This window comes from Micromys minutus (genome assembly GCF_963924665.1).
Source record: "Micromys minutus genome assembly, chromosome: 9".
Classification (NCBI taxonomy): domain Eukaryota; kingdom Metazoa; phylum Chordata; class Mammalia; order Rodentia; family Muridae; genus Micromys; species Micromys minutus.
Window position 1 is genome coordinate 48,272,861 of NC_137978.1, and position 27,613 is coordinate 48,300,473.

Below are 27,613 nucleotides of genomic sequence, written 5' to 3' on the forward strand. Positions count from 1 at the left end.
GCTTTTTATAGTTAGAACCAATGTTGATGGGGAGTCAGAGGAGGGGGAGAGGCTGTTTCCCATCAGCTGTAATCAGTGGGCCTCTGGGGACTGCACTTCCAACTAGTGAATATCCCCAAGGACCCTAGTTGTCAGTCCTTAACAAATAGCAGGGCAGAACTCTGGGCCACCCAGCTTCCCTGTCCCCAGCACCAGAGTATCTGAGTTTCAGGGATATTGGTTTCCCACCTTCTAGGCTTGAGTTGACATTTGAAAAATCAGATCTTCTGCCTGTGCTTGTGAGACATAAAACCATGCCAGGAAGTTTGGTAAGGTAGAGCAGGTCAAGACTGGGAGACTCGGTGAACACACAGCTGAGGCTTAGGTGACTCCCAGCTCCCTGCCAGATTCCTGACTTGGAACACATGTCATACTTCTCACATAAAATGTGTCCTATGGTCATGGTTGCTCAAGACAGAGTTTTCCGTGCTAATGAGGTACCTAGAGGCCTGGAGGACTTAATCAATAAGCTTCCTTTCCCAGATGCTCCTCCCTACAAAAAGTATTTAATCTCAGGCCCACCCTGAGAAGTGGGGTATGATACATTATACATCCATTTTCACCATGACAATAAACTGTTTAGAACCACAGACTGTCTCTTTTCATCAGGATCCGCAGTGGGGAACCATGAAGAAGGCCTTCTCCTACAGAGCCTCAGTCCAATCTTCCATAGAAGGCCTCTCTGCGCTCACAATCCAGCCACAACCGCCACCAAGCCTGCCTCTGCCAAGCTAAGGACAGTCATCTCTGCTGGGACAAGGTGGAGTTTCCTTCAACCCCCTGCCCTGGCTAGATTCTGTTTCCAGCTCGCAGGCCTCTGACTCCATTCTCCAGCAGCACCTGAATGTCCAAGAGTCTGAGAACCTTACAACCTTGGCCTCTTTGTAGTCCTGGGGACACACCCACACACCCCCCACAAAAAAATTGGCTTTCTACAACTCAGATTGCACTTTCTTATTGCCAGAGTGGTGTCTCAGAATTTCCCTACAGCCCAGCACCTGCCCTGTGGCAGGGTGGGACAGTATAGTCAAACTCTGAGTTCTGCCTCCCCAAGTGGCTGTGTTCTATGGTCTGTGCCCTGTGGCCTACAATCTTACATATACTGATCTAGCTTTCCCTGTGGTAGTTTGAATGAGAATGACTCCCATAAGTTCCTATATTTGTATGCTTGGTCCCCAGTTGGTGGAGCTGTTTGGGAAGGATCGGGAGGCGTGGCCTTATTGGAGATATGTTGCTGGGAGTGGCATTGAGATTTCAAAAGCCTCCATCATTCCCAGTATTTTTTCTGCCTCATGCTTGCAGATCATGATATAAGCTCTGAGCTACCACTCCAGCTCAGACCCTGAGTTCCCCCACCTGACTTCACTTGACTCACAAAATCCTCCTGCTTCCTCCCAGTAAGTCTCAGTGTTGTTCTTTTCCAGAAGGCCTTTGAGGACTCACAGTTTAACTGCCTACCCTTTGATGTCTAAGGCTAGAGCCACCTGTGCAGGTTGAACCGTGGTAATCCTGTCAGGGCTTCCTAGGGTGAGAAGGGACAGAGGACATGGCCCTGCTTCATCAGACAGGGGCTCCCAAGCATGATGCCAGAAACAGTACCCTCACCCTAATTTAGGTCATTAAGTCAAAATAACCTGGAGGATAACTTCATAGGATTAGAAGTCCTTAAGAGGGTCATCAGACTTTTTCTACCCCAACCTCAAAACAAGTTCTCACTGAGAACTCCAGGCTAGCCTCTAACCCTCTTCAGTATTCCTATCCTGGTCTCTCAGGGGCTGGGATTATATGGTTGTCACCACATTCACACCACATTCAGCATAGACCTGAAGTTTGTATGTTCTGTTTTGTTAGAGATAGTGTCTCATGTAACCTAGGCTGGCCTTTAATTACATGTAGCTGAGAATATCCTTGAATTCTTGATTCTCTTGCCCCTCTTTCCTAACTGCTGGGAATAAGGTACGAACCACTGTGTCCCAAGCAAGCAGGCTTTTAGGATACAAGAACTATCTTTTCTTTTCACCAAAGACAGGGATGTGGAACAAGTAGAGGACTAGTAGTCAGACACAATGCTTACAATGCAAAAGTTTATTTTCGGTGCACATGGTCTCACTGGCCTGGCTCTTCTCTATGGTGCTTGGGCCCCACACAGGCCTCATCCAGCTCTGGCTGAAGCAGAGGTCAGGGATGTTCATCTTTAGGCCAAAGCCTGGCTACATCTTTCTGTACTTCGACTCTCATCCAGAATCCTGACTCCTCTGGACTTGAGGCTCCCAGGCATATCCCCCCTGCAGATGCTGCCCTTTCCAGCCCCATGGCCTCTGCTGCCCGGGTGGAAGGGAGAGGAATGGGCTCCAGTCTGGATGCAGCAGCTGGCCCTGTGGGTGCAGGCCCTTCTGTTCCCATACTGCCTTCTCAGAAGTTGAACTTGTGCATGCTAACCATGGTTGTAGCCGATTCATACACCTGCAAACAAAGAGATTTTTTTGTCATTCTGCTTACCTTAATGGGATAGCCTGCTGCTCCTCTCTCCTCCTGCCTCAAAAGCTGCTCCATCCAGGTAATTAGTACCCACTCTAAACTGGAGAGCTCAGGCATGCCCAAGACTCCATTCTACTTCAGTCCCATGAAAGAAGGGGACACACACAGACAGACAGAGAGAGACACAGAAACACACACAGACATAAACACAGACACTCACACAGAGACCCAGACATATACACACACAGGCATACACACACAAAAACATAGACATAGAGACACAGAGACACAGAAACACACAGACATATACGCATGGACATACACACAGACACACAGACATATAAACACATAGATACACATACAGAAACACAGACACACACAGAGGGCCTTTTACCCAATGTGGAGCTAAACATCTGTTTCTAAGGAAGAGCTGAGTTGGCAGAAGCCACTCAAGAATAGATTTGTATGGGCTGGAGAGATGGCTCAGAGGTTAAGAGCACTGACTGCTCTTTTAGAGGTTCTGAGTTCAATTCCCAGCTACCACATGGTGGTTCACAACCATCTGTAATGAGATTCGATGCCCTCTTCTGGTGTGTCTGAAGACAGCTACAGTATACAAATAAAAATAAATAAAAATTCAAAAAAAAAAAAAAAAAGGATTTGTAGGTGCTGAGGGTGGGAACAACACAGATTGGGTGGTGCCAGCTAAGATGAGTGACATTTTAGTAGGTGTACAAGAAAAGGAAGGAAACCTTAGCTATGTGCCCGTAGGCTATTGGTATGCATGTGTGTGTGTGCCAGGGGTCTATTTCATAGGGAAAGGAACACGCACCTTTTCTCTGCTGACCAGCGCAGTGATCAAGTCTTGCTTGTTAACCATCCCCAATATGTCCACCGAAGACTCACTTTGGAAGTTCATGCTTTTGGAAGTATGTTTGTTCAGTATCACCTGTTCCTGCTCCTGGTTGTAACGGATGGAGTGCAGGTCCTCTATGATCCTGGGGCATAAGAGATACCATGTTTGTTGGTGTTGTTGAAGCCTTTCCATCTCTTCCCTGCTGTGCACACTTTTTTTTTCCCTTCCCCACTAACTGGCCTTTGAAACATCCCTCACGGAGACCCTGGCCACCAGGTCGGCCCCTCCCAGCAGACAGGAATGACCCAAAGGTCAGATGCCAGCTCCTGAGCTGGGAAGCAGGAACCCTGGGCATGGTACTTTGCAAATGAGCTTGAGGCCAGGCCTAGCTCAGACTCCCCAGGACCCTTCCTACATGTTGAGCTCCTCTCGGATCTCTTTGTATTTCATCAAGTTCTCCTGTATTGCTTCAAGCACCAAGCAGAAGTTATCGCAAGTCTTTTCCGTGAGGTTACACAGGGGGCCGCCGACCAGTGGTTCCTTGGGGACAGTGGAAGTCTCCTTGCGTGCCTCTGTACAATGCACCAGCGGAAGCTCATCGGTCCAGTCCTCTTCCTCTGCCTCTGTCTGGGGACAGTGGATAGAGGGAGAGAGACAGCTCAGGGTCATGGGGCTTCAGGGAAGACGCATCTCTTAGGACGTGCCTCTTTAACTTGATTTGGTATTATAACATTTTGAATCTGTGCATGCTAGGGATGGAACCCAGGGTATCCAGCAAGCTAGGCAAGTGGTCTAGTACTAGGCCCACTTAGTTCTTAGCTCCAGTCAAACTTAGCCTCCATAGTTTGTTGCAGTAACTCAATTTCAAGCACATAAGTGTTCCTCTTACCTCTGGGAATTCTCACTCCAGGAAACTGCTAAAACCCTGCCTACTCTGAGGTGATGGTTGTGTGGCCCTCTATCCTCTCCAAAGTCCATGCCCACTCCAGCTTAGACAAATTCTGCCAAGTGATTACTGGGTAGCTTACATATCAAATTTTCTTTTTCTTTCTTCCTTTTTCTCTTCCTTCCTTCCTGTCTTTCTTTCTTCCTTTCTTTCTCTGTAGCCCTGACTAGAACTCACTCTGTAGACCAAGCTGACCTCAGATTAAGAGATGCACCTGCCTCTGCAGGGACCAAAGGTGTGCTCCACCACACCCAGCAGCTATTTACTTTTATTTAATGTGTATGAATGTCTTGCCTGTGTTTATGTAAGTAAAGGCACCGTGTACATGAAATGCCAGTGGAGACCAGAAAAGGGGTAGGGATCTCCTGGAACTAGAGTTACAAATTGTGAGTAGCCATGTGACTGGCACCCGAACCTGGGACCTCAGCAAGAGCAGCAAGTGCTCTTAACCACCAAGCCACCTCTCCAGTGCACTTGTTGGGTTCTTACTTAGGAGCCGTCACCAGATCCTTTGAGATTCTTCTGAGAGTGCTGGCAAGCGAGTATATTACCATTCCTGTCATAAAGAGGAACTTCAGATGCATCTGAGGGGATGCCCAAATACCACTCCATGCTCAGCTTGAGCTATGGCCCATCTAGGAATGCATGCTGGCCTCCAGGAGCCTTAGTCACAAAGTGTACATTACAAACGTGGGGTCTTGAATCCAGGTCTTGGGCTTGGCTTTCTCTTTGCACTCGAGTGTGCAAAACACATGCACATCCACATGTGCTCAGGTCATCCATGTGCACACTGTCCTCCCTCCTGTCTTCCCCATTCCACGTGCCTCACTAAAAGTTTCTTGTTTTGTGACAGAATTCCCCAAAACAGCCCTGGATATCCTGGAGCTTCTTTTGGAGACCAGGCTGGCCTCAAACTCACAGCAACCAAATTGCCTAGATTCCCGAGTGCTGGGGTTAAAGGTGTTCACAACCACACCCAGCTCACCTCATTAAACATTATGTGGTGCAGATGCCCCTCCTCCTCGCCTGTCTTCATCATTTGTTCCAGATTTGTGGTCACCACGACGACGAACAAGTTGAGGCCAATGAAGGCACCAATGGTGATGAAGACAGCAAAGTAGATGGCGCCCCCGACCTCCATTGCATATTCTCTCTCATCCATCCTGGAAATAGGGGTCAGGGCTCCATTTCCCTGGCCCTTTATGCTTCAGAGAATTAGAGCTGGAGAGAGGGCTCAGTGGTTAAGAGCACTGGCTGCTCTTCCAGAGGTCCTGAGTTCAAATCCCAGCAACCACATGGTGGCTCACAGCCATCTGTAGTGGGATCCGATGGCCTCTTCTGGTGTGCAGGTAGGTGTATATGCAGAGAGAGCACTCACATGCAATAAGTCAATTACATAAGTAAATAAATTTCCCCACGCCCGCTGGTTGTGGCAGCTCTTTCTGACTGCAGGGCCAGCTCTCAGAACAGAAGCCAGCACACTCCTATAGATCTTTCTAGACTGATCCTTATGCCACAGTCAAGTGTCTGTTGAGGCAGTCAGTTCTGTCCTGTAGTATCTAATTGTGAGTGATTAAACAGAGGGTCTGAGAAATAACAGGAAGTAGAGATAGGAAAGTTCAAAAGTTTGAAGCTAGTCTGGGCACCTGAGCTTCTGCCTCAAAAACAAAACAAAACAAAACACCTGGGAATGAAACTTGGTCGGTGGAGCATTTGCCTAGTATGCATGAAGCCCCTGCACAACATGAGCCAGTGGGGTCGCATGACCGTAAGCTTAGCATTTGGGAAGTGAGAGGAGGAAGAGCCGGATTTCTGGGCTATCCTGGGCTATGTTAGACTCCATTGAAAAACAAAACAAATAAATAAATTCTTCCGGCTTTTAAAAGCTAGAAGTGGGGAGCTGGAGCTCAGTAGTGGAGGGCTTTCCTAGCATGCTTAAGACCAGAACCACAAGATAAACAAACAAACAAAAAAGCTGGTGGCCCACATCTGTAAACTCAGCATTTAAAAAGACCGAGGCAGGAAGATCACTGTGAGTTTGAGGCCAACAGTGGAATCATTTGTCTAATGTCACAATGTACCTTCTTAGACTGGTACTCCTGTTAGCCCAGGCTGGCCTCAGACTGTACAATGGACGTGAATACCACCAATCTTGCTTTGTTTAGTTCTGGGGATTGATTCCAAGCTACACACTAAGCTGTACCCCAGCTTGTCTCTCCTACCCTTCCCCTTTTCTCCTTTTTTTTGAAGCAAGTCTTGTTAATTATAGCCAACAATTAACTTTAACTCCTGATTTGCCTGTCTCTGCCCCCTGAATGCTTGGAACTCTGCTCCCTGAGTCACGATGGATGAATCCTGATTGCAGAAAGCCAACTTGCCTCCTACTTCACAGTGGGGAGTGGGACAGTGAACCTGGACTTGGACTTGATTGAGAAGAAGCAAAGACTAGAACGAGAAAATGACCTTGGGAAGCAGGTCTGAGTGTGAGTGGATTAAACCCAAAGTTCCCAGGAGTGTAGGTGTTTCGTTGTGCTCTGGTGCAAGGTGGAGGCTACCTAGTAACCTCAGGCTCAACCACAGACCTGCTTCCTGGCCAGAAGTTGACCCACACAGCTATGCTGCAATTGTTGAAGTCTCCATGAACAGGGTCAGGTGGCCCTATGGATGTGTGAAGTTTCTATGGCAATAAAGTTCAAGTACCACAAAGCCTCCTATGAGGCCAGTTTCCTGGAAGTCTCAGGAGCCTCCTCTCATCATTTCCCAGGAGCCCCCTCTCGTTGTTTCCCTCTTGCAGGAACTCCAGCCCTGCCCTAGCCAGGAAGAAACCAAGCTTCAGAGAGCCCCAGTGAGTGGTACTCACTGGAAGTCACTGTAGATGTCCAACCATCCATCCTGAGTGATGCAGATGAAGAGTGTGTACAGAGCAACCCCCATGTTTTGGAAATGATCGGGCACGAATGCACCAAAAAGCGTGACCCCAAACACAGAAAATACCTGTCAGAAACACCAGAACCCACCTGAATTTCACCAGTGGCCTTGGAGCTTGACAAGACATGCAAAGGGACACAAGCAAATACTGCCAAGGATTCAGACCCAAGTCTCTTGCTTCCCGGGGCACCCATCCCTCCCCACTGTCCTACAGGCTCTAACCAGGGAAGGAAGGCTGGGGTCAGGAGACACTTACCAGCATAAAGAAGAGGATGAGGGCCATGACATTGGCCAGGTCCGGCATTGACTGCAGGATGACCCTGATGATTTTGGCTAGGGGTTCCACCGCCATGCACACATGTACCAGCCGAAGCGCCCTGTGGGAAGCACCTCTCAGAGATGCCTCTTGACCCTTCCCATACCCCTTCCTCCTTGTTGCCTCCCTCCCACCAACTTCCCAAAGAGGCAGAGCTGCTGCGCCCCAGGTGGTAACGATTTCTCTTCTTCCTGGAGCCAGACAAGATGTCCCCCCTCTCACCTTCAGGGTTCCCAACTCACCTGAGAGTATAGGTGATGGAGATGGTGTTCAGTTGTTTTATAAAGAACCCCATAAACAAGATAGAAACAATGGCGAAGTTGAGGATATTCCAGCCATCCTGAATAGGGGAGCAGACCATAAGGGTCTATCAAGTTCAGCCTCTGTGAGCATCCCTGTTGGCCCTACCACACCCCAAGGATGAGAGATTCAACAATCCTCTAAAAGCAAAGCTAAATGGCTGCCATCTTGTGGCTGTCATCCTATTGTTGTCCCAACATGCTGCAAACACACAGAATTACAGTCCTACACCTATGCCAGCAGCCATTCTCAGATACAGTGAAGACACCCTCTCTCTCTCTCTCTCTCTCTCTCTCACACACACACACACACACACACACACACACACACACACACACACGGCTAGCCCCTTAGCCAGTGACTTGCCTGGTGGTTACATGTCTTTAATTGCAGCATTCAGGAGGCAGAAGCAATTGGAGCTTGTGAATTCGAGGCCAGCTAGGTCTACAGAGGGAGTTCCAGGCCAGGCAGTGTTACACAGTGAGACCATCAATGAATCAATGAATCAGTCAATGAATCAATGAATCAATCAATCAATAGAAGTTGAAAACAAAGTTTAAAAAAAAAAAAAAAGAAGTTGAAAACAACTAACAGGGCCTGCAATGGGAGATTGATAGAAGTGGTTGTACATCTATCATTCACTAATATTAGAGACTGATTTCTAGGACCCCTGTAAATACCAGCAACTTAGTGCAAAGCGCTGTGTACCAAAGGCTACTGTCAGAAAAGGAAGCACTAAAAATACATGCCTGTTTGCCTAGGATTATAAACCAGCTGCTGAGCAGATAAACAGAGACTATGAGAAGATTATCTAGAGATTGAAGACAATGGGTTGAGGGGTTGGAGTGGACCCAGGACTCCACATGCTTTTCAATAAAGTTTGGCCACTGTGTGTCTGAAGAAAATTCCCAAAAAACAACAAACAAACAAACAAACAAACCCGGTATTTTAATGGAGGATGTCCTTAAATTTGGAAGGCAATCCAATAAATACAAGTCTGCCTGACAACTCTGGTCTATGCCACATACTACACATATGGGGGACACGGGTCTGTCCTTCTGTGGAATCAAGGCCTGTAACACCCCAGCCACTCAGGAAACTAAGGTAGGGGTTGGGGCGATGAATTGGGTAAAGGTTCTTTGGAGACTCAGTGGTGTTGGATGGTGTTTTGTGGGGTAAACATGTGAAGGAGGGTTTCACTGGAGCAGACACAGGTGAGACAGTGTTCTGCTAAAGCAAGCACATGAAAGGATGCTTAAAACCTTCTGGTGGTGGGCTGCAGCTTCTTGCCATTCCAGCAGACTCAGGCCGATTGGCAGAGTAATGTCAACTAAGACAGACTTACTTCCTGCTGAGGCAAGACCAGTGATGTTTGGAGGGAGTAGAAAAGGCCTCCATGGGACAGTGATGGAGGCTGGGCTAGGCTTGCTTATAGAGTTAGCTGTGCAACGTTTGTTGGTCTCCTGTCTTTGCTGATCTTTGCTTTGCTGAGAAAGGCACAGAGACGGCTCTCTCTTGGTGTCCCTGCTGGTCCAAATCCTTCCTGCTGACTCACACTAAGACCTGGCTTTTCCTGCTATGTCGTAGCACCACTGCTGCTGTCCCAACTCTACCAAACTGGACTGCTGATATTTATGAAGTATCTGTGAGTGGGTCCAGCTGCTGACTCCTGTGAACTGAACTGCTAAGTTCCTGACAACGCAGATGGGGTTTGCTCCAAAGAGCCAATTCTAAACAGGGCCATTTTCCCCCATCTTTTCTTTTCCACTACCTCTGGTGGGTGGTGGGCTAGAAGGGAGGTTAAAGAGTTTAAGAGCCATCATTAAAAGTAGATTTAAAAAAATTAAAGCTACAGGGATGTCTTCCCTAGTTCAAGGCTTGTCTGGACCACAGTGTAAACTCAGGGTCATCCTGGGAAACTTGATAAGTCCTTGTTCCAAGGTAAAAAGAGGGCCACAGGACAGGCCATAGTGGCTTATGCTTTTAATCCCAGTACTTGAGAGGTAGAAGCAGAGACAGGGTCTAGAGAGATGGCTCAGTGGTTAAGAGTACTGACTGCTCTTCCAGAGGTCCTGAGTTCAATTCCCAGCAACCTCATGGTGGCTCACAACCATCTGTAATGGGATCTGATGCCCTCTTCTGGCATGTCTGAAAATAATTACAGTGTACAGTGTATAAATAAATAAATAAATAAATAAATAAATAAATAAATAAATAAAAGAAGCAGAGGCAGGCAGATCTCTGAGTTTGAGGCCAGCTTTGTCTAAAGAGCAAGTTCTCAGACATCCAGGGCTACACAGGGAAACCCTGTCTTGGATTAAAAAAAAAAAAAAAGCTAGAGTATAACTTGTTAGATGAGTGATTAAACCTAGTATGGTGGTGGTTTGAATGAGAATGGCCCCCATAGGCTAATGTTTTATTATATTATGGTCACCAGAGATTAGAACTGTTGGGAAGGACTGGGAGGTGTGGCCTTAGAGTAGTTTGGCCTTGTTGGAGATTTGTCACTTGAAGTAGGCTTTAACATTTTAAAAGCCCATGACAGGCTCAGTCTCTCTCCCTCTCCCCTTCCCTCTCCCTCTCCCCTTCCCTCCCCCACCCTCGTTCTTCCTCCCCCTGCCCTGACCCCACCTCATGCATGTGGATCAGGATGTAAAGCTCTTAGCCACTGCTTCAGCACACTGCCTGTCTGCCTGCCTGCCACCATGCTTCCTGTCCTGATGATAATAAACCAACCCTCTGAAACTGTAAGCCAGCCCCAATAAGTGCTTTATTTCATAAGAGCCTTGGTCATGGTGTCTCTTCACCGCAACAGAACAGTGAATGAGACACCTGGTAAGTGTGAGACCCTTGGCTCTGTTCTCAACACAAGGAGTCAGAACAAAAAGCCCAGCCAAACTGGCTGGTCTACAAATCCACCCAGCATGAAGTTCCTGCTGGATCCCCTATCTTGGTCTATTTTCTGAGAATACAAATTGTTCACCCTGCTAGACCCACAGATTTTTCTGAGACAGATAGAGAATAGACTTTAACTTTGCCAGAGAGATAAGTAGAAGCTCGGAAGGAGACACAGGGCAGCAGAGGCCTAGCCTGGAAGAAATCCTAAGGAGTCAGTTCATGGTTTTTAAAACAAGGCAAGAGGGAGAAATCAGCAGGCTGGCTTGGGAAATATGAAACTTACATGAAACTCAAACTGTAGTGTTCACACACAAAGTGCTTTGTCTGTCTTCTGGAGACAGCGCCTCCATTACTTAGGCCAGGCAGGCCTTTGAACTCATGACCCTTCTACCTCAGCCTCCTAACTACTGTTAATGTAAGTGTGCACTACTGTGCTTGGCAAATGAAGTCTTACTGGACTAGAGCCAATCCCCATAGTAGTCCTAGTTAGTTGGAGCTCAGGGGTTTGGGGTCAGCCTGGGCAACATAGTAAGACTCTCAAACAAACAAATGAACACTTTATCAACACACTGGGGGGAGGGCTTTTCTGAAATATAGCCACTCCCACTCACCCATGTTCTGGCTGGCACAGCTCTACACTACCTGACAGAGGTGAATTGTTACAACGGGGACTAGAACCCATAAAGCTTAAAATACCAATGACCTCATTACAGAAGATGTTTACAGAGTATTGATCCAGAACCATGTAAATGAAGGTAGATACTCTCAATCCCTCAACTCCATTTCCCAGATAAAGAAATCTGGGTTTGGGTGAGTAGAGGGAGCTGGGAAGACAGGAGTAGGGGTTGGAACACGTGGAGGGGGGCATTTCACGAACAACTTATACACACAGACACACACACTGACACACACACACAGACACACACACACACACACACACACACTCACTGATACACTCTCTCTCCATACAAACCCTTTACTTTGAAGGACAAAGGCCCGATGTAGTGTAGACAGCAATAGAGAAATAAGGCAAGGGCAATGCCAGGAATCCCCGGAGCTCACCTTCCAGAAAATCCAGAATCCATTAAGCCAGCCGAGCAGAACCTCGCAGATAAGGATCGTCAACACAATGTCATCTACAGTCGAGAATAACTCATAGTGTTTCTACATGGAAGACAGAAGGAGATGAGGTGTTAGTGAGCAGGACTCATGCCAGGCTGGAGAAAAGGTGTGTGTGTGTGTGTGTGTGTGTGTGTGTGTGTGTGTGTGTGTGTGTGTAGGGGGAACCTGGGCTGCTCTTCCTCCTCAATATCTCTATGGTTTCCTTTAGGGGACACTTGCTGCACAAAAGCCACACAATACTAAAAGCGTGTCATGTGACTGTGAATACTGTTTTGGAAAGTAGTTTTCTATTCTGTCCCATGTCACAGATGGAGGATTGGGAGCCCAGGTGCACACAGCCTTCACCCCTAACCTCTAGAGCAGGCTCTTTGGGAAAGTGAGATGTAAAAAGAGCTAAGCAGACTTTGGGACTTAAAGAAAAGGGCATGGCCCCTGGAGCAGCAGACCCCAAATTCCAGAGAACTTCTCTGCTAGTCTGGTCCTTACAACCCCTACTGATTCCAGCATCTTAAGTTCTCTGGGTCAGGTCTGAGGTACCCTCCCCATTGTAGATCCAGGACATGTACCCTGGGTGAATGATTTGGTAGATGGATAGCTAAGGTCTGCCATAGCTGTGATCTATCCCCCTGCCTCCCACCCCCACAAAAAAAAACTCCAGTCCACAGAGTTAACCCCAGCAAACCAGTCACCCCGCCCCCTCTACTTCTAAACCCCAGCAAACCAGTCACCCCGCCCCCTCTACTTCTAAACCCCAGCAGCCAACAGAGTACCTGTTATTGAGCCTACAGGCTTCTAGGGACTGACCTTCACAGTCACAAGTTCAACAGTAGGGTTTCAGGCTTTATTTTATTTTATTTTCCCATCTTACTATATTATCTGAGACAATCTCATGTATCCCAGGCTGGCCTCAAAACTACATAGCCAAGGATGACCTTGGATTTCTTATTTATCGACTGAACATCCTCAGCCCCAGTTCCAACAGTTTTAACTGAGACCCATAAGAAGAGCTGTTTTTTACGTTTTAGAAAAATGATCTTCAGGGACTGGCAAGATGGCTCAGTGGTCAGAGGTGTGTGCCAACACGATTGGCAACCTTAGATCCCACAGTGGAAGGAGAGAACGAACTCCTCCTGAAAGTTGTTCTTTGAGGTCTGTAGACACACACACACACACACACACACACACACACACACACACACACAGAGGAGGAAGGAGAGAAAGAGGGAAGGAAGGAGGGGGAAGGAGGAAGGGAGAGAACAAGGGAAGGGGGTGTCCCTGCCTTCTCACCCCTCTTCTTTTATCTCCTCTCCCCAGCTCCATTTCCCTATCAGATTGCTGACATCTGCAGTCTGAATTCATTTCATAACCCAGCAATGACTTGTGCATGGATCTCCACTGTCCACGCTGGGTAAGTTACATGAGTGGTTTCCTCCCTGATAGCCGGTTCTGGGGGAGGCCAAGGGCTCTAACTCTAGGGAGTACTTGTAGTCTTTCTTAGGCCTGCTCCTCACCAAGGCTGGCCCTACTGGCTGCTTCCCCTGGCTGTAAATCTCCTGAGCTCTCTATTTGGTCACTCCTCAGTCAGCTTCCCACATTCCCCATTCCTCCTCTTCTGGGGAACCTGTCTTGAGCCCCTCACATCCTGACTGTCATCTCCACTCAACCTTAACCCCGACCCGGACACTGGCAGCTCTCAAGTGTCCATCCCTAGCCCTATGCATCCAGCCTTTTAGATCTATCTGCTCTGCTTGAGCTGTCTCCATAAGCCTCACAGTGTTGCTGTGGCACAGCATGAGGCTATGTGGTAACATAAGGTGGTACGTGGTAATGGCTCACTAAATTTAACTAGCAGTGTGACTCATCAGAGAAGCCCTGGTGTTGGAGCTATAGTCTGGTGGTATAATGCTAGCCTAGCATGCACAAGGGCCTGGCCTCAGTCCACGGACCACAAGGGGGAGGTAGAAGAGCCACGGATATGATGCTCTTCTCACCTACCACCATCGTCCTGGTCCAGGTCACAGTATCTTTCCCCTGGACATCTCTGACCCATCTTGGTTCATCTTCTTTCATTCTTGACCCTCTTCATTGCATGGTCCACACTGTGGCAACCTGTGCCTCTTACAAGATTCTTTTCTTTTAGAAAGTGTGTGATTTGTATGTGCACCACACACATGCAGATGCCCTTGGAAACCAAAAGAGGCCTAGCGTTACAGGCAGTTGTAAGCTCCTTAAGGTATGTCCCAGAAACCAGGAGCAGCGAGTGCTCTAACTTTTAGGCCATCTCTCCAGTCCCAGGCAGTCCATTTTCTAAAATTCCAATTCCATCCAGTTCTGAATTTCACTTCTCTTCAATGCTGCTTATATCTTTTCCTGGCTACAAACGTATCTCCCTTGACATAAAGACCTTATGTGTGATCTGGCCACTGGCCACCTTTCTGAACTCATCTGTTGTCACCACCACCTAGGACATACTGAATTTAAGCAGCATATATGTGTACAATTTATAAGAAAGGTGGTGACTCACACCTGGATTCCCAGAACTTAGGAGGAAGCTGTAGGCTTTCAAATCTGTCCTCAGATTATACGTATACATATGTATATGTGTACATATATATGCACACACATGTATATATATGCATATATATGAAGGCATCTTGGGCTATACGGAGCTCTGTCTAAAGAAGAAATGAAACAATCAACCAACCCATCAGGCATGGCAGCATACATCTGTAATCCCAGCACTCAGGTGCTTGAGACAGGGGAGTCATAAATTTGAGACCAGGCTGGGCCACATAGTAAGATCCTGTCTCAAACCAAGGAGATAAATAAGTAAAATCTAAGACCAAACAAGAAATCTATCAAGTATCATGGTGCACAGGTATAATGTCGGCACTGACAAAGCTAAAGTAGTTTTGAGCTTGAGGGCAGCCTGGGAGACATGGAAAGTTTGAAGCAAGACTGGGCTCTCAAGTTGGACATACACATGATGAATTCTCTCATGTTCCTTTTCCTTCTCCTCCTCTTCCTCTCTGTGTATCTGTGTGTGTCTCTCTGTGTGTGCCTGTTTGTATGTGTGCCTATGTGTTCCTGTGTATATGTGTGCCTGTGTGTGTGTCCCTGTGTGTGTCTATGTGTATGTGCCTGTGTGTGTCTGTATGTGCCTATGTGTATGTGACTACATGTGTGTACACACCTGTGTGTGTGTGTGTGTGTGTGTGTGTGTGTGGATGTGGATGCAAACCTTCCTCAGTGTGTATGTGGCAATAAGAAAACACTGTGAGAAGTAAGAACTGGTCCCTGCCCACTTTGAGGCAGGGTCTTGTCTTGCTCTTTGCCACCCTGGTGACTACTCCAGCCTAGCCAGCCTGAGTTTCTGAGGAATTCTCTGTCCCCACTTCCCATGTCTCCACGGGAGAGCTGGGAGTACAGACATATACTGAACCATGGCCTCCAACTTCTATTTCAATTCTGGGGATCCATACTGGGTTCTCTGGAAGAGCAGCAGAGAGCTGGCTTAGCCCAAGCCATATCTTCAGCCCAAGGAGTCTTTCTCAACTTACAGATCCATCCATGCAAGGCTGACAATGACATATTTTATTTACTTTAACATAATCTCACTAACCTAGCATGTAACCTGCTGACCAGACAAGAGATCTGCCTCCTGCCTTCTCCTGCCTCCTCCTGCCTCCTCCTGCCTCCTCCTGCCTCCTCCTGCCTCCTCCTGCCTCCTCCTGCCTCCTCCTGCCTCCTGTCTCCACCTCTCTAGCACTGGAATCATAGGTTTGCTACACCAGGTCTGGGTGGGGACCCGAATTTTGAAGAATAACCAATTCAACCATCAGACACAGACCAAGAGCCACAGGCCTTGGAAGGCATCTTGTCCCAGGTCAGAGCCAGTGGGGGTAGAGATCAGGCTAGCATCTCACCTGACCGAGATAAGAGTTGGTTCGGAGGGCAATGGTAATGGCATTGGTCACCAGCAGAGAGGCCAGCAGCAGCTGGAAGGCCGGATGGCGAAGCAACTGCTTGATATACATTTGAGTGATGAATTCCTGCACATCCCAGGCATCCTGGAAGGAGATGGAAGGCCTTTCCTTCAGGCAGGTATCACCACAGGTGGCCTCTGCCAGGACTGTTTAACTCCTCTGCCCCTTCCTGGTGAACGGGTGTACTTAGGGGTCTGCCCTAGAGGGTGATGTTGTCTGAGTTCTGTATAGTAGTCATAACCTATATGGTCATCAAAAAGAGGGTCACTACTGGGGACCTTTGGGAGCTTGGGGGTTTCTGCTGATGAGGTCCTATCACATTATAGGGATCTTGGTGAAGAATCACCCCAAGGGGCATTATCTCCCAAGGAAGGTTCTCAGGGAGGGAATTTAAAGGGCAGAAAGCTGGAGAAGGGACCTATGGGGTGACAGTCACCTCGGATTGCAGCCCTGCCTGTCCCTATCTTCCTCTTCTCCTTACCTTCTCCACGACATCCCTGCGGTTGATTAACACTTGCTCCTCGTGCCGACCCATGAGCTCATAGGCTTTTTTCTGAAGGAAGGAACAGACCTTCAGTGTGGCCACTGCCCCCACCTAACCTAGGATGCCAACTTGGTGGCAGTGCCAGGCAGAGGTTCCCTACCTTAGGGCCCCCATGTGGGACATCGACGGTCTCTGCCCGATGCCACCACGTTTGTTTTTCAGACATCTTTGCTGTCCCCTTCTCTTCAGAGACTGCCTCTTGGCTGTGAGCAGTCTCTCTCCCCCTTGTGATGAGATCACAGAGACAGCTGTTGCGTACAGCCTTCTGTGTTCCATCCAGACATTCCAAGCTTCCACAAGGTACCTCACAGAAAGAACCAAGTAAGTATTCAGCCAAGGGCTTCGGGATGGAGTCAGAGGCTAGAGACTGGTGGGAATAGGTCTGGCCTCTCATACCCTCTAAATATAGTAAACAGAGGTCCCCTTTCTGGATCCAGGTACTAGAGGTGAAGATGAGTGAAGAGGAAGACAAGAGAGATGCTCTTGTCTCCAGCTCCATGTCCCACTGATGCCCACTTGGCCTTTCAGAAAGAGAAGTTTCCTTATCTACTAAGTGGACATTGCTCCCTGGAACTAAGACAGAGGAACAGGCCTGAACTCCAAGGTCTAAGGAGAGAGAGACAGGCCAGATTCATGAGGACAGAGTACAGTACCCTGGCCCAGGGGCCCTGCGTGGATAACTCAGGGTAACGGGCTACACAGAGAGAGCTTGTCACCTACCCTATAAGGGAAATCATTCACTCTAGCCTGACATTTCTTTACCCCTGTGTGTGTGAGAGGGGGCAAGGGTGGAGTGGGGGTGGAAGAGGGCATAGATTCCCCAATTCTAAAGCAAAGACACATGGGTTCACTTCAGAGAAATCAACTTTATTTAGTGGAAAAGCATCTCTCATGTAAAATAAACACCTATCTAGATCTGGTCTGAGAAACATTTTTTAATGACCCAGGGAGGCAGGTACATCCCAGATCTGAGGATGGGTTGAGGGATTTCAACCTTACAGAGAGGAGGGGACATTTTCTTCCACTCTAGGTGAGACATGAGCAGAAAGTGTGGAAGCCCAGGATAGAGGGACCAGTTTGGGGGTAAGCTGAGGGCTAATGTTCCTTCCAGTCTCTCACAGACCCCTTGGACCTGTCTTAAACATGTCAGAGACTAGGAATGAATTAGTCCTCAGCTAGGGTCAGAGGTCAGGAGGTTGTAAGCTGTTCTCTGGGGTTAAAGGAAAAAGCTGGGAGGGCTCTTCAGGGCCAGAGGGTAGGGGCTGTGGGGAATGACCCCTGGAGTCTGAGTTTGGGTCTGGGGAGGTGGTTTGGTCCCACATCCCTCCCAAGGTCCTCAGGCTCTCCGAGTATAGTTCATGGTTCTGTTCTTTCCACTGGCGGAACTTTGCTCCTGTGAGTTCAGGGTCACCCAGGACTTCCTCCAGGGCCTGCAGTTCCTGCAGCTTTGCCTGAGGTAAAAGAAAGGGGTGGAAGAGATCAACAGTCATTCATGGAGGAACAGAACTCAGAACTAGCTCTAAGTCCTGTGCCCACCACCAGGATACCCTGGTTCAAGAGTCTGGGTAAATATATAGTCTCTATACATGGAACCTTCTAGAACTTGCTTCAGAACACAGTTGAACCTCAAATGGAGTATGGAGCCCAGGATTGGGTCCCAGAAAATCCAGGGCTTGTAGACTTCAGTCTACAATCCAGAGCTCACAGTAGAGCTAGAAACCAGACACCACCAGGGCCTGAAGCCCAGAGCCTTATCTGAGCTGGTACCCAGAATACCCAGCTCACCTTGAGTGTGCTTTGTAGCGCCCGGACACGGTGCACACGCTCATTGAGATGAGGGTCACGGTTGCGCCTCATGAAAGAACTCCGCCACTGTTCATGGGTCAGGGGCTGTGGCTGGCCAAGGAGGGACACCCCCCCTTGCCTCAGCCCCTGTACCATTCCTTCCAAGGCTCTGTCACTGCTGTCTGCGGAATCAGGATGCAGGATGAGTACACGTGAATATGCTCAGGACAGCCCCGCAGCCCAGTTCCCTGCTCCCAGGGCAGTACCTGGTGACGAGCCAAGGGACGTCCTTGGACTCTGCAGGGGTGAAGCCACGGGTGATGTGTCACTCCAAGTTTGAGCTGGGCCGGGCTGTGTCAAGGCAGAAGGAGGATTAGCCGGAGCCCCCACAACCTGCCGTCCAGCCTCTACCTCGTACTCTGAAGTAAGTCTACTCACAGAAGCGGAGCGGGACCCAGCCTCCTCATCCGGGTCTTCTGCCTCGGTCTCACTGTAGCAATCTAGCGTGGGGGGTTGGACAACCACAGACTGGGTTTGAAGAGCCATGGAGTGGGCCAGGGGCAAGGCGGGGACTCTGTGGTGTCTGGGCTTCTCCTCCCACTCTGTGATACAACTCACCTTCCTCTCTGGCAGAGGGGGCCCGGCCTGGAGTCCGGTACTTGGAAATGCAGGTAATGAGATTCCGTACCCACCTGTAAGGGAACATGTGGGTTGTGGGGTTTCCATTCACTTCAGCCCACATAGGCCAGAGCTTTTCAGCCTTTACCACCTACATCTTCTGATTTTTTTTTTTTTTTTTTCTGAGCTTTTTGTCTAATCCTGGCGCCCGAGTGTAAGGAAGTGCTCTACACTGAGTTATACCTTTCACTTTCTTTCCTGTTTTCTTGAGATGGTGTCTTACTATATTGGTTGGCCTGAAACTTACCATGTAGCCCAGGCTGGCCTCATACTTGCAATCCTCCTGCTGCAGCCTTGTAAGTGCTTGGCATTAGTGGGGTGAACCACCATGTCCCATATCCACAGAACTTACATTTGGGGAGCAAGTGAGGTAGGATTGTTTCTTTGCTCATTTTGCAGATGGTGAAACTGAGGCTTTCTGAGGGTTAGGGTTTGAGTCCCGAGCCTCCCCCCCACCCCACCCCCTGCTCATCTCTTAAGGGCCTGGTAAGCTGGGGACTACGGGGGAGTAGAGACAAGGAAGAGGCACTCACATGCTCAGATCGGACAGGGTCTCAGCAGCAAAGATGAAGGGCTTGTACACATCATGGGTCAGCTGGAACACACTGTCAGGAAGCAGAAGGAAGTCACAGCCTTCTCTGGGCGTGTCCGTCCAGAATCCAGAAAGAGGCTGGATCAAGGATCCCAGCCACTTGCCCCATGTCCCAGCCCCCTCCACCCTTCCTCTCCCCTTTTCTCCCAACCCCATCTCATGCTGAGACTTAACTATTTCTTCTTCTGGTCCTGCCCACTCTCCAGGCTGTAGTTGGAGATATTGATAAGCCCTTCGGCCTTTTCATCCTGGGGGAACCACAGCATTAGGGTCAGCACATAACCATGGGCCCTTGAGACTCAGTCAGCTCCCTAGTTAGCCCTCTGGGTTCCTGGAGCTCAGGGTTAAAGGCGTGGTCAAGAGGCACCTCTGAGCAGGGAAGAGGAGCAAAGGTATCCCAGGGGGAAAAAACAGCCAAAAGGGAGAAGCCTGCTCAGGCACACCCTTTAGCTGCTTTGCCTTTAGCCTTTTCCCTTCCTCATTTCCCTTTTTCCCTTTCATCTGACAAACATCTAAACTCCCCTTTCCAAAGAAACTTTTATATGTTATCCGGTAAAATATTGGAAGAGAAAGAAGTAGGGAGCATATAAAAGTGACTTTCTCTACACTTAAAAAAATGTTTTACATTTATTTATTGGGGGTGGGCACCTTCCCATGCATGCTACAGAACACATGGGGATCAGAGGACAGCTTGTCAGACCATGTGGCTTGTGCGTATCATACGTAAGTCAGGCCCCTGGACCCACTAAGCCACCTCACCGGCCTCTGTTTTCTGAAACTTGAGTCTCACTCTGTAGTCTAGGCTAGCCTGAAATTTGCTATGTAGCCCAGACTGATGCATGCCTGTGCACCACATGAGTGTTCACTTGTGTTATACTTGTAAGCTACCATGTGGGTGCTGGGAACCAAACAAGACCTCTGCAAGAGTTACAAGTACTTTTTAACTGCTGAGCTGCTTTTCCAGTCCCCCTAGAACATTCTTTGATACATGTATAAACTCATTTCTCTACCAAGAGCCACCCCCAACTTTACAAACAAGAATATTGGAGTCTTCGAAAGTATGGGGCTCCCCTGTGTGGAAGGTAAGAAAGGTGGCCCCTCGTGTTCCCTTGTTACCTACACAAGTGTGTATGGGGTCTCACCTGGGGTTGGTGGTACCAGTATAGGGTGTGTCCCTTGAGCACGAACCAACAGCGGCGCCATCGTGGGCTCATAAAGCCACCGGGTACCTTACGAAGTAGTAACCATCCATCACAGTCTGGCAGACCCAGCTCTCGGCAGGACACCCGCCGGCGGCTCAGCCTCATGGCTATACCTGCCCCAACACAGCAGACCCTGTTGGTGAGGGGCTGACAAGCATCCTTCCCCAAGTCTACCTGCTCCCGTGGGACTCCACCGTAGGACGGAGGTCATACTTTGGGTTTATAATGATGTTACTGATGTCCTCAGGTAGAGTGAATTTGACTAGAGAAGCTGGGCATATAGCTGGTGGTAGAGGGCAGAGCTAAGTGTAAACACACACACACACACACACACACACACACATACACGATGAGAAAATTGACAATCAGAGGGTGCTTTCTGTCTCAGAGTTAGCAAGAGGCCCAGGCTAGAAGCAGGGGTCCATGTTTCCAGGAAAGGCTGTTGTGTAGGAAGCACACGTGTGCAGTGAGGGGCCATGTCTAAGACCCCACTCAGTCAGGGCCTCTCATACCTTTTGATTTCTTCCGACCAAGGATGGGACTCTGAAAAGACCATGAAGAGATCAGAGAAGGATAAGAAGGATCTAGATCCAGGGCTCGTACCCCTCCCTGCTGAGTCCTTGAGTTTACCTTGTCAAAGTGTCCCGAAGACTCCAGAGGTTCTGCTGTTTCTTCTAGAAGTGTGCCTGGTGGTCCCGGGGGAGTGGGCATGGACTGAGTGTCAAGGGAGGTAGAGTCTGTCAGGAAAGGAGGAGGGAGAGGGAAAAATCCATGAGCACAGGCCCGGGCCTGAGGGCAGGAGTGTCAGTCAGTACAGAGAGTCCTTTGGGCACTCAGGTGGCAAGCCCAGAGCCACCTGCTGGGGCTGTGAAGCTACCTGTCCAGGCAGAGCTGGGCCCAGGATTTCCATCTGCAAAAGGACCTTCAGATGGAACCCTGTGGAGAGCAAGGGGACATAAGATGAGCCTGTGGTCCCTGCTTCAAGACACACCCTAAGGTAGAGCTTGTTACCTGGGAGACGGTGGGTTCAGGGGCAATGATTGGCTTAGCAGGTGAGGGGAGTCCAGGGGCGTCTGGGGAAGCAACCAGAAACAAAGTGACAGAGGTGACCATAGGAGTCTGAAAGCACACTGGGATGGGAGAGAGGAGGAGGGGAAAGGGGCTGGAGAGATGGTTCAACAGTTAAGGGCATTGGCTGCTCTTCAAGAGGTCCTGAGTTCAATTCCCAGCAACCACATGGTGGCTCACAACCATCTGTAATGAGATCTGATGCCATATTCTGGTGTGTCTGCAGACAGCTACAGTGTATTCATATAAATAAATATAAAAAATGCACTTATAAAACAGGAGTCTGAAAGCAGGTGTGGAGGGTAGAGCAGGTACCTGTGAGGTGCTCTGTGGCACAGGAATCTTCTTCAGCACAAGGCTGGCCCTTGCTGGCTCCTTCAGCAGCTCCCTCAGCATGTTCTTCCGAGGCCAGCCCACCTGGGCAACAGGGAGACTGAGCTGGGGGTTCTGCAGCACAACCCCACACACACCTCTTCCTTCCCTCTCAGAGCTCCTGTCAGGTGCCACTCCCTTCACACCACCTTCAGGGAGCCTTCAAGAACCCCTTTAACTGAGCTCCATGAAAGGCCAGGCTAGCACGAGTGAGAGCCCGTCAGCAGTCACCATGAGACCTTCCTGTGTTGGCTCATGTCATGCAAGGCAGCTCCCACAGCTCTGATCATCATAAGGAACAAAACCCTCGGCTGACTTCCCTGCTCCGCCAATGACCCTCCTTGGTGCCCCTTACTTCCAGCCTTGCCCTTTCCCCAATACTCACCACCACCTGCTCATTGATCTGGACAATCTCATCTCCTGGCAGGATCTGGGAGCCGGGGGCAGCCTGGTATGAAGACAATGAGGCTTTCCTGGGGCCTGAAGCTGCCACGGCTAGTAGATGAGGAGACCTCCAGGATGGACTGGGGTGTGGGAGTGGCTGGGGCTCGTACCTGGACGCCTACTCGGGACACAAAGTGCAGGCAGTTGCCAGTGGTGTGAATTTCTAGACTCTGGAGAGGGAGAGAGAGGGCAAGTCAGGTAAAGCCTGAGTTCAGCAAAGGCAGTGGGCAGGACCCCACAGTGAACCCCGGGACTCTAAAGTGAGCAGAATGGAAACAGGGTCCCATGACATCATTGTCCTAACTGCTGTGTAACTTTGGGCCTGTTGCCCCCACCCCATACCACCAATGAGGCCACAGGAAAGCTTGTGTCACTGATTTCCGAGGTAACAGAGTCTCAGAAGTTTCTTGAATGGAGAACAGGGGGTGGCATGGGGTTGGGGGTAAGGGGGAGCAATTCTGATGTTCTTAACTGGTTGTTTCAAGTGTAAACATCCTCTCTCATCTCTATTAATCCCTGCAGAACCCTGACAGGGCTGAAATGTGATGTCTGGGCTACACAAAATAGGCCCTCTGGCTTGGGAAAGGTAGCTAGGAATGGTGAGAACCCAAGTAAATCCTCAGGGTCTCCATCAAAACACCTGTACACAGAAGACATATCAATACAAGATGCTGGGGCTTCTGGAGCATGTTCCGGGGCTCGAACAAGGCTGCCAGGGGTCTGCAGGATGAGGTGGGGTGTCAGAACTCACGGAAGGGTCATCTAGCTGCACTGCCTCCAATACGGCCCGCTGTTCCAGAAGCTCCTCTGGGCTGCAGCTCAGGATGTTGTGACAGATCCCAGCCACATGGGCGCACTAAGGAAGGACTGCAGGTTGTCTAGCTGCATCTGATTCTGTACCCTACACCTCCCCACCCCCTCAGGACACTCACAATCCTCAGGATGTTGCTTTCTTTCTCAGCCTCTGGGCAGTCCTGAAAGCAGAGAGCATAGGGCCCCCCTGTTTAGAAAGGAGTGGGGGGCACCTTCTCTTGAGGACACAGGTAGAGCTAAGAAGGTCCTCTGGTGTCCCTCCCTTGCTTTCTCTTCTCTGGTCTCCTTGTCAGAACCATAATGGTCTCAGAGTTTCAACTCCAAGGTTTCATTCCGGACACCTGACTCAACAATCACTACACACGTCCTAACGTACCACCCTTCCCAAATGTTACCTGGGCTTCTCCCCCGAGGCCTGTTACCCCACATCCATAGACAGGCTTCTTCTCTTCTTGCTCACTGCCCCCACACCCCCTCAGCTTTCACACCCAGTCTTGGTCTGATTCACAGGTTATAAAAAGCTCTGCAGCCTAGACCAGCCTGTCCCCTGTCCCCATACCTCCTGCAAGACTTGGCCCAGCTCAGCACACAGTACGCCAATCTCCTGACAGGCAGAGAAGTCATTTAACTGTGAAAAGAGGTACCTGGCAGGGGAAGGACAATTAAGATGTTGGACACGACTGTCACCTGAGAATTGGAGATAATTCCTGCCTTTGGCGGGATCTGCACAGCACAGGACTTATTTGTCCTGTATGTACCAGACCCTGCTGTAGGCACCAGGGAGACAGCTATTAAATAGAAAGCTACATTATTACTATTCTGAGTATTACAAATGCACTATAACAGTGTTACACACGGAAGTCATCCCCGAGGAGGTGATATGTGAGGTAGGACACATAGGACAATTGTTCCCCATTTGTTGAGGAACCAGGGAGATTGTTCATTCGTAAAGATGTGTCCCTCTAAAGCTGATGACCTGAGTCCCTGAGATCAGTGCCTGGGATGCCATGGTGGAAGACGAAAACACACACGCACACACGCATCAAACAAGCAAATAAAAACTCCACTGTTGATAAAACCATTACGATGACAAGTTCTTGAGTGGGATGGGAAGCAAGGTGGTCCAGCGGCCCAGCACAGATCTGCTCTGACAGATCAACAGCTGAGCAGACCCTAGAGGCTACCAAGGACAAGAGCAGTCAGTCACTAGTCACCCATCCCTAGTACCTGTTGAGCCAAGAGAGGAGGGCATGAGCCTCCCGTATCAGCTCTACAGCAGCACTGAGGACATCAGCAGGTGTCTCAGCACAGTCTCCCAGACGGCCTTGGACCAAGCTCTGGAAGGCTCGTGTCCTTTCCAGCAGCCCCTGAGCCAGGCTCTGCAGGTTCTCTGTCTGGAGTTTAGAGCCCTGCATCAAAAAGGGGCAATATTACTGCATCTGCCCCAGCAGCCAGCCCACAGGGGCAAACCCCTAAGCTGGGGGATGCTACAGTCAGTATGGGAAGTGCTCACTCACCAGGGCCCGGAGCTGTTCCACGCCATCTAGAATGAGTTCCTGGTGGCCCAAGGGCCTCACAGTCAGAGCCTCGAGGCTTTGGGGACAGAGCTGCAGCAGGTACTTCCCAGGCAGCTGCCAGTCCTCGAAGGGATAGTCCTGTAGGACGTCATCAAGACCTGGAGCAAAACAGGTCAGCGTGGGAAAACAGGTGTCATTGCCATTCTGAGATTCTATTAAGTCAGAGCCCTTCCCTCCTTCCTGTTCCTAATGACAACTCTGAGGCCCTGGCTGGGTTCTGCTCTTCTCACAGCTGATGCTACTGAGTTGAAAACCATATACAGCACGTCTAACTCTAGCAGGTGTGTTCAACCTACTGCCATTGCCGCCTACTGAATCCATTCTCAAATGTCTTGAGATATAGTTACCATGAAACACAACAAACGGGCTGGAGGGACGGCTCGGTGGTTAAGAGCACTGGAGGCTCTTCCCAAGGACCCAAGTTCAATTCCCAGCAGCCACATGGTAGCTCACAACTATCTGCAACTCCAGTTCCAGAGGATCTGACACCTTCATACAGACATATATACGGGCAAAACACTGATACATGCTAAATTAAATCTTAAAAAAAAAAACAACAAAAGAAGCTAGCAAGATGCTTCTGTGGTTAAGAGCAATACATACAGGGCTGGAGAGATGGCTCAGTGGTTAAGAGCACTGACTGCTCTTCCAGAGGTCCTAAGTTCAACTCCCAGCAACCACGTGGTGGTTCACAACCATCTGTAATGGGATCTGTGACCTCTTCCAGTGTGTTTGAAGGCAGTGACAGTGTACTCATATTCTTGGCAGGAACCTAAGCTTTTTTTCCAGTCTCTATATCCCAAGCATGTGGGGTGAGGGAGACCTGAGTGGGGACTAATACTTAAGATATTGAATAGTTCTGTGCCTAAATGTCTTCACATGCAACAGGAGTAGGACTGGAGAGATGGCTCTGTGGTTCAGAGCACCTACTGTTCTTACAGAGGACCCGGGTTCAGTTCCCAGCACCCACAGGGTAACTTACAACTACCCAAAAAGCACTCTCAGGTACACATACATATGTGCAGGTAAAACACACACACACACAGTAAATGAAATGTAAAAACAAATAAAATGGGAACAATAGAAGTACCTGCTTCTGACCATGTATTTTGGATGATTACTGTGGGCCCACTCAGGCCATAGTCAGACAGCAGCAACCATTCACATTGCTGCCCGGCAGTCTACCGTGACCTGACTTTGTGGGAGGCAGTGTTTGGAGAACTTTACCCATAGTTGGGTGTGGAGCTGCATGCCTTTGGTGCAGCAGTTGGAACAAGAAGACAGGAAGATCCCCGAGTTCACAACCAGGGCTACACATAGAAACTGTCTCAAAAAAACAAAACAAAACAAAATAAACAAACAAACAAACAAAAAAAAAAAAACCAGCAACAACTTTACCTATCTGGCACCTTTGCTCTTCACATTTCTGGAAGGTAGGGACCACCCATCATCATCCCTGATACAGAACTGGGAAAATGGATGGAGGGAGATGTAGCAGCTCATGCTTTGGTGCGAAGCCTCCATCCCAGGCCAGACTGTCATGGAGGAAGGATGTCCTCCCCGATTTCTCCTGTGCCATTCAGAGTGCAAACCATTTCTTTCCCATGATGAATGTGCGGGTCTGGCCATCCTCCCTCCCAGAAGACATGACTCATGCGAGTCACACCACCATTCATGAATAGAGAAAAGGAGACCTGTGGTCACCTTCCGGGGAATGGTAGTGCTGGCCTGGTATGGTAGTTTGAGCTCTACTGGGCTGCTCACACTGAAAGACCTCCAAGCAGGCTCTGGCTGCCCCCTCTGGGAGCATCCACACTCCCTGCCTCAGCCACAGAATGCCCCCATTTTCCTGAGTCTGACTGAGTTTGTGACTCTTGGTCACCTGGGGAGTGATCCTCACTCCCCGACGGAAGCCCCAGGGTGGAGCTGTGTCACCTCTTCAGTATGACTAGGGTTTCTGTTTCTCTTACTGCCAACCTCAGGCTGAGAAAATGACACCAGGACAGGCCCTGTTCCAAGACTAAACAAATCACTTCCTGGCTCTGTGTATATTTCTATTTCTGAAAAATGGGCTTAATAATAGCACTCGGGGCCCTGGGGCACAGAGAAGAAGACGGAGATAAAGGGGGCGTGGGCCAGCCACTAGAGCCTCCCTGTTTTGCTTACTTATTACCGCACCTGCCTGCCGCCACCCTGGCGCTAGAACACACAAAAGTCAAGGAAAGACCCCCTTCATGCATCTCGGGCCCTTTAGTGTCGCCTGGCCTATTCCTGCCCCCACTGTGCCTGTACAGGGAGCTCTGGTAGGCAGACGCTCTATAAATACCTGTTGACTAATAGACTCCGCAGGTTCTTTCTCCCTTTCCCTCCCTACTTTGTGGTCCAAGCGACACCCGAATTAGACCCCTTGAGCCCACCTCGCCCCTGCCTCTCCCGGTTCACCAACCTCTCAGCCAAGCTGCCACCTTCCCAGGGGTCCAGGCCTCCACAGGTTCCATGCTCAGCTCCGCCCGCAGCGTCCAGCCCCTGCAGGAATTTCCGCTCCCAGTCGGAGCCCGGAGCCCGCGGGGCTGGGCTAGGGTAGGCAGGGCGGGGCCGCTGCATACCTGGGCCCACGTGGCCATCTAGGTGAGGCACTGGTACTGCCATTGGTCCGCCGCCTGTCTTCC

General features: G+C 49.5%; 2 protein-coding genes across 3 annotated transcripts; both read right to left on the reverse strand.

Moving 5' to 3' along the window:
• Nucleotides 1-2,219: 2,219 nt before the first annotated feature.
• CATSPER4 (cation channel sperm associated 4) lies at nt 2,220-16,579 on the reverse strand (the record flags this gene model as incomplete). Its single annotated transcript, XM_080921254.1, has 11 exons — nt 2,220-2,502; nt 3,350-3,515; nt 3,789-4,000; nt 5,305-5,482; nt 7,180-7,313; nt 7,504-7,624; nt 7,806-7,903; nt 11,824-11,925; nt 15,810-15,953; nt 16,351-16,422; nt 16,514-16,579. The coding sequence occupies 11 exons, from the start codon at nt 16,577-16,579 to the stop codon at nt 2,452-2,454; spliced, it is 1,344 nt and encodes a 447-aa protein (XP_080777380.1). The 3' UTR covers nt 2,220-2,451.
• A 686-nt stretch (nt 16,580-17,265) lies between these two features.
• CNKSR1 (connector enhancer of kinase suppressor of Ras 1) lies at nt 17,266-27,613 on the reverse strand. Of its 2 annotated transcripts, XM_080920815.1 has the most exons (22): nt 27,551-27,587; nt 27,391-27,470; nt 24,885-25,042; nt 24,595-24,776; nt 23,927-24,011; nt 23,487-23,528; nt 23,306-23,410; nt 22,665-22,724; nt 22,496-22,558; nt 22,054-22,155; nt 21,682-21,743; nt 21,548-21,606; nt 21,301-21,407; nt 21,183-21,213; nt 20,611-20,783; nt 19,643-19,716; nt 19,410-19,481; nt 18,817-18,890; nt 18,637-18,698; nt 18,465-18,549; nt 18,199-18,380; nt 17,266-17,864 (listed from the first exon to the last, which is right to left on the reverse strand). In XM_080920815.1, exons 2-22 carry the CDS (start codon nt 27,440-27,442, stop codon nt 17,595-17,597), a joined length of 2,100 nt encoding a protein of 699 aa, XP_080776941.1. In that variant the 5' UTR covers nt 27,443-27,470; nt 27,551-27,587; the 3' UTR covers nt 17,266-17,594. The 2 variants fall into 2 exon arrangements, with proteins under 2 accessions (XP_080776941.1, XP_080776940.1); XM_080920814.1 differs by having other exon boundaries at nt 27,391-27,613.

What these genes read in the sequence shown, in the direction of transcription:
- CNKSR1 (XM_080920814.1), bottom strand. Translation starts at nt 27,568, where the DNA reads ATGGCCACGTGGGCCCAGGTATGCAGCGGCCCCGCCCTGCCTACCCTA. An exon ending in AAAGCAACATCCTGAGGATT is followed by an intron (nt 23,411 to 23,486) that starts GTGAGTGTCCTG and finishes GTCCTTCCTTAG; the next exon opens with TGCGCCCATGTGGCTGGGAT. An exon ending in CTGGGTCCCGCTCCGCTTCT is followed by an intron (nt 18,550 to 18,636) that starts GTGAGTAGACTT and finishes GCCTTGACACAG; the next exon opens with CCCGGCCCAGCTCAAACTTG.